The sequence below is a fragment of the Eretmochelys imbricata genome, chromosome 1, assembly GCF_965152235.1.
Source record: "Eretmochelys imbricata isolate rEreImb1 chromosome 1, rEreImb1.hap1, whole genome shotgun sequence".
In the NCBI taxonomy this organism is placed as follows: domain Eukaryota; kingdom Metazoa; phylum Chordata; order Testudines; family Cheloniidae; genus Eretmochelys; species Eretmochelys imbricata.
Window position 1 is genome coordinate 268,842,868 of NC_135572.1, and position 6,140 is coordinate 268,849,007.

The following is a 6,140-nucleotide window of genomic DNA, read 5'->3' on the forward strand; positions in this document are numbered from 1 at the left end:
CAACATGTGGGCCTTGATAAGCTACTTCCTACCAGGAGTAGCAAGCTTATTTTCTTCCCGTGTGTGTGTGGTTGGTTTAGTTGTTGTTGGGTTTTTTGGTGGTTTTTTTTTTGGGGGGGGGAGGGAGGAGGAGGAGGAGGGAGAACACCCTTGAGAACTAGCTTTTTGTAGATCACAGCAATGCTCCAGGCAGACATCACTACTAAACAAAATTATAGGGAGCAGCTCTAATATGCTGTATTATAATGCACAGCATTAGCCCTGGGGTGGTCTCCAATTCATTTTAACTAGTAAGAGGCAGTTAGCAGCACATTCCTATCCAAGACAGGCTGAGAGAAGTCATGTACATGAGTTGACAAACCTGGGAGTAAATGGATTTATTTAAAAAAAATACCGGTTAAAAAAAAACAAACACGAACAAGCAAGGTTAGAACTATCACCCATAGCATTGTAGTAGGATTTCTCCTCCCTCTACACCTCTCATAGCGGCCGCTTGTCCAGTTTCACCATGTCTGCTGACCTGATCTTGGCCTGTATCCTACATTACATATCTCCCACTGTCTTTATTTTCCCCCTCTCCCTTAAAGCAGCAATTTGCCTCTCCCTTAAAGCAGCAATTGCTGAACATACACCATTACACTGCAGATCCACCTTAATTTTCCTCATTGGACCATACCATCTACAACACACATTAAATGATTCATGTCTGTTACAAGTCAAACTTATCACAGAAGAATGTGTGGCAAAATGAAGGAAGCTAATCCATTATTGGGGGAGAAAGAGTATAGGTTAATCATGCCCTAGTGGGGCAATACGTTATTTTGCATATCACACAGGAGGAGTTACTCTCACTCTGTTGAGCAACAGGGTTTTGAGAACTAATATAGCAAGAATGTCTTCTGAAAAGCCAGCAAGGGAGAGAGGGAGGAGAAAAATCTAGACTGACTCACAGTGGAGAGTGGAAATATATAATAGGAACAAGCCACTGGAAAACAACTGGCATTTTGAAACAAGAGTTTGGTATCAAACTATTGTATTGTCTAACTATCATTAATTCCCTCCCCAACTGTTTTTTTAATTTTAGATTTCAGCTATTGGGTTTTAGGCAGATTTAGACCAACAGTCTCTCTATGGCTTGCTGGACAGATTGAATCTGAGGCTTCAGTTGTGACCCTTCCTTGATGGTAATTGAGCAGGCAATGACAGGCCGGGAGACACCACATGCCCGGCCCAGGGCCTGCTTGGAGCGCACAAAGACATAGGGCACGTTCTTGTCCTCGCACAAGAGAGGGAGGTGCAGGATGATCTCCAGGGGCTCAGCATCTGCAGCCATCACAATGAATTCTGCTATTCCTCTGTTCAGTGTTTTTGTAGCTGTAGAGAGAAAAGGAAGAGGATTAGGTGGAGGTCTTGCGGTGGAGCATATTAACACAAGAGAATGTTATGAAACACAGAAATCTATTTAGTAACAGTGAATCTATTATTGGTAGATGCCATGGTAATGCTATTAGGAGCCCTAGTCAAGGGCCAGGACCCCACTGAGCTGGGTGTTGTACAACCAGAACAGAGACAGTCCCGCCCCAAAGAGCTTGTGAAAAATCTCCTGAGGAAAGTGGTAGATTTGGTGTCATAAAAAAACAAACATGCAGATTGGACAAGGCTGTAAGGAACATATTCTAGGAATCAAACCTATTGTGTGACAGGGAGGGAGTGAAGGAAGGTGATGTAAGCAATTGTATAGATAAAACTGATCCAACAACTGTTTTCATTCTACGTTTTATAATTAGGACATAGGAGTCCTATTTGTCTGGATCCTTCCCCAAAGCCAATAGTGTCCAAACTTTTCTCCTGACGCATTGCCTTACCAGTAATGGAATATGTCTGCAGCCCCCTGGGCTAGGAGTACAGTCACAGCTGGGCTGGGGGCAGGTGGTCGAGCTGTGGCAAGGAGCAGGGCTGCGGCCAACATCCGGGAGGGGAGCTAGGGCTGGATGCCCTCTCCCCCCATGGGGGCTGGACTGGGCCCCACTACTCCCCTGGACATTCCTCCACACACCCAGTTTGGGACCACTGCCCTAAACACTATCCGTTCTTATGCAGCACATCAATGGGCACTACAGACAAATATTAAGGATGTAATCCTGACAAATTAGTCTCACCACCAACCAGCCATCTTCCATAACACTCTCCCCTGATACCCCTCCCCAAAACACACACAGGAACTGTTATACCAACAACCCTATTTTATGCAGTTAACAGGGAGGCAGGTGAGAGCTGCACAGTTTTGTTCCTGTTAGAATATTCTGTGGGGGGGGGGGGACGACGGACCCAAACATTTTCACAAGCCAGAAACTGTATAAAACAATGTGGATTTGGAAGGGTGAATTACCAAACATCCTAAACCCACAGTTGTAGACAGGGGAAGCCAACCATCATCTGTAACATCTAGTGTGGTAAACTAGATACTCTAGGAATTATCTGGGGGAAGTTCTCTTGCCTCAGAGGTCAGACTTAGATGATCACAGTGATCCCTTCTGGCCTCAATCTATGAAACACTTTCTTTACTTTCAGCCAACACAGCATGTTTTATAACAAACAGACCTCACCTTCATTGGCACCCTTGCGTAGCTGTTTGTAGTTGCAGGACTGTTGTACAAGGTCCAGCAGGGTTTTGGTGAGTTGTGCATCAGCCAGTGGGTAAGCTTTGGGGTTCACGTCTGCCTCAGTCTAGAAAAAGGCAAGAATTACAAGAAGCAGAGGAAAGCTTCACTTGGAACATTTACAGGCAGGTACTGAGTCAAACACATCCAAACTCTCTAGAACCACAGGTTCACATCCTGCCAGGATCAACTCAGTCCCTGATTCTTCTGAAAGACCTACACAAACTGTATCTGCAGATGAGACAGGAAACACTGAGGTCTCATCTGCTCTGCATGGACACTAAAGATTGCATGGCGTCCCAAAGTTACATACACACACAGGTTTGTTCTCAGTCCTAAACCAAAGTTCCCCTCTACATGCTGTTGTTTCACATATACCATACTAATTCCAGCCCAGACGTAGTTCAACAGTGAGCCCTTTGTAATTTCATGTGTGATGTTAATATAAAATGTTTATCTGCCAACATAGGGAGAGCAATTGCACATTTTTAGATCTGAACTTAAAAGAATAATCCTGTCAAGAGAGTCAGGCACCAGGTTTATTTTGCAAAGGCATGTTTTAAATATTAAGCAGGGAATGTTCTGAGAACAATTCAAAAGGAAATTTTCTACTTAACACTTCTCCCTTCTGCCCCCCCCCCCCCCCGCAAGTGTTGGAACAATTCTGTGCTAGCGCATAACAAACAGGAATTAAAAGCAGGAATTAAAATCAACCATGCTAGTTTGTGCCCATGATAAGTGAAAAACAAACAGCCAGCATCAATAGGGGAAGAGTTAGAATTCTTTTCTGTTTTAACTAAGGCTTTTCTAAAACCTTATGTTAACAATTAAACTGTTCTAGATCTGCACAAACAAGTGACAGGATTTTTGAGGCCCTTCTGTAACGGACATGCTTCTGCTCAGGGTCAGCTCTACTACATAGGTAGCCAGATAAATAGTAAATATTCAGATAGGGGATTATGGAACTGAAAGGAGATGACAGGTTTGTCTAGACAGAGACAGCTCTGCTTCTCCAGTTTGAAATGTTCTTGTGCCTAAGAAAGGCACAACAGGATACCTCCTAAAGGAGAGTGTGTGATCTAGTGGCTAGAACACGGAGTAAGAAAAGGAGGACTTGTGGCACCTTAGAGACTAACCAATTTATTTGAGCATAAGCATAACTGGACAGTCTCTACATAAAAGAATAAATGGATGCAAATCAGATGTCAAGAATTATAACATTCATAAACCAGTCGGAGAACACTTCAATCTCTCTGGTCACGCGATTACAGACATGAAAGTTGCTATATACAACAAAAAAACCTTCAAATCCAGACTCCAGCGAGAAACTGTTGAATTGGAATTCATTTGCAAATTGGATACAATTAACTTAGGCTTGAATAGAGACTGGGAGTGGCTAAGTCATTATGCAAGGTAACCTATTTCCCCTTGTTTTTTCCTAACCCCCTCAAAGACGTTCTTGTTAAACCCTGGATTTGTGCTGGAAATGGCCCACCTTGATTATCATACACATTGTAAGGAGCGTGGTCACTTTAGATAAGCTATTACCAGCAGGAGAGTGGGTTTGTGTGTGTGGGGGGTGGTGGTGGTGGTGGTGGTGAGAAAACCTGGATTTGTGCTGGAAATGGCCCAACTTGATTATCATACACATTGTAAGGAGAGTGATCACTTTAGATAAGCTATTACCAGCAGGAGAGTGGAGTGGGAGGAGGTATTTTTTCATGCTTTGTGTGTATATAAAAAGATCTTCTACACTTTCCACTGAATGCATCCGATGAAGTGAGCTGTAGCTCACGAAAGCTTATGCTCAAATAAATGTGTTAGTCTCTAAGGTGCCACAAGTCCTCCTTTTCTTTTTGCAAATACAGACTAACTCCGCTGTTACTCTGAAACCAGAACAGGGAGTGCAACTTGGGAGACCAGGGTCACGTGCTAAGGGAGGGCTGGGTGAGCTTTGGCAAGTCTGTCACCTCTCTCTCAGTTTCCCCTCTGTAAAGTGGTTTGAAATCTACAGATAAAAAGCACTATAAGAACTAAATATGGCTATTGCTACACGAACTTTCGCTGTAAGTTACCCCTTTAAATAACCCCGTCTTATTATGGTCAATTTACAGTCAATAAACGTAGACTCATGCTGTGAAATAAGCGGTCCCATCCCGTACTAGTCTCGTACAAGGCAGGGGAGGGGGAAGCATAACCTTCATGTGCTCCCACCCAGCCCCGTACCCCCCCCCCACACACACCCCGAGAGGTGGGGAGGCAGCATAGCATCCTGCTGGTCTTCGCAAGCTCCCACCCCACCCAGCGGAGGCGCAGGTAGGCAGCAAAGGGGATCAGGGGGAATCGGGACACAGCGCTCAGAGGAGGGCGAGCAGTTGCCCACACAAAAGCCACAGGACACGGCCGCAGTTGCTGGGACCGGCCAGCTGCCCTGTGCGCGGCAGCGGGAATCGTGGAGGGGCGCTGAGATATACGCCCCCCGCCCCGGCGGCCTCTTCCCCCGCCCACATGGCGGCGCCCGTGCTCCACGTGCCCCGGCCCAGGCAGGGCCCCCGGGAGCCCGGCCGCCGATCTCCCGCCCTGCGCACGCTGCTCGCAGAACGCGGAGTGTCCCAGCGTTCCGCCCGCCTCCCCCCACGTGCTCTGCCACCAGCCCACATGGGCCACCCCGGCCTGGGCGCCACTCACCATGGCTGCGCTGTAGGCAACCGAGCCCTTCCCTGTGCGGAGCGGAGCGGAGCGATCCTCTCGGCCCGAAAGCTTCACGGAGGAAAAAAAGCTAAACGGCTCTAAGTGCGTCGCGCCCGGAAATGAGGTTTAGCTGAGCCCGGCCGGGGCGGGGAGCCAGGAGAGACTCTCACCTTAAAGGGCCAGCGCTGCTCTTTTTAAAAACCGGCCGGGTCTAAGCTCCTGCATATACGTGGGTTGTGTTGTGCATTGCGTCCCCTGCGCGTGATCAGGTCCCAAGACAAAAGCAGCAATTCAGGAACCAGAGACCAGCTTTGCTTGCAGCTGAAAGGGATTTTTGGCGGAAACAATATTCAGTATCCTGCTCAGTCTGGGATTTCCACGTAGAGATTGTTATGCTGGAGCTTAGAGGCGGAGCTGAATTCTGATTTCAAATGCATTCTGAATAGAAAGATAAACCTACTCACACTATACAAGGCACATAAATTATTCAGGAAAAGAAAAGGAGGACTTGTGGCACCTTAGCGACTAACCAATTTATTTGAGCCTGAGCTTTCCTGAGCTACAGCTCACTTCATCGGATGCATAATGTGGAAAGTACAAAAGATCTTTTTATACACACAAACCATGAAAAAATGGGTGTTTACCACTACAAAAGGTTTTCTCTCCCCCCGCCCCACTCTCCTGCTGGTAATAGCTTATCTAAAGTGATCACTCTCCTTACAATGTGTATGATAATCAAGGTGGGCCATTTCCAGCACAAATCCAGGGTTTAACAAGAACGTGGGGGGG

General features: G+C 46.5%; 1 protein-coding gene across 1 annotated transcript; it reads right to left on the bottom strand.

The window, feature by feature from the left end:
• Positions 1–362: 362 nt before the first annotated feature.
• SNU13 (small nuclear ribonucleoprotein 13) lies at positions 363–5,462 on the bottom strand. The gene is made up of 3 exons (XM_077830840.1): positions 5,349–5,462; positions 2,607–2,727; positions 363–1,374 (listed from the first exon to the last, which is right to left on the bottom strand). Exons 1-3 carry the CDS (start codon positions 5,349–5,351, stop codon positions 1,112–1,114), a joined length of 387 nt encoding a protein of 128 aa, XP_077686966.1. The 5' UTR covers positions 5,352–5,462; the 3' UTR covers positions 363–1,111.
• Positions 5,463–6,140: the final 678 nt, after the last annotated feature.

Bases quoted from the DNA above. Each gene is read 5' to 3' on its own strand.
- SNU13 (XM_077830840.1), bottom strand. The intron at 1,375-2,606 runs GTGAGGTCTGTT...TTCTCTCTACAG, and splicing joins ACGCAAGGGTGCCAATGAAG to CTACAAAAACACTGAACAGA.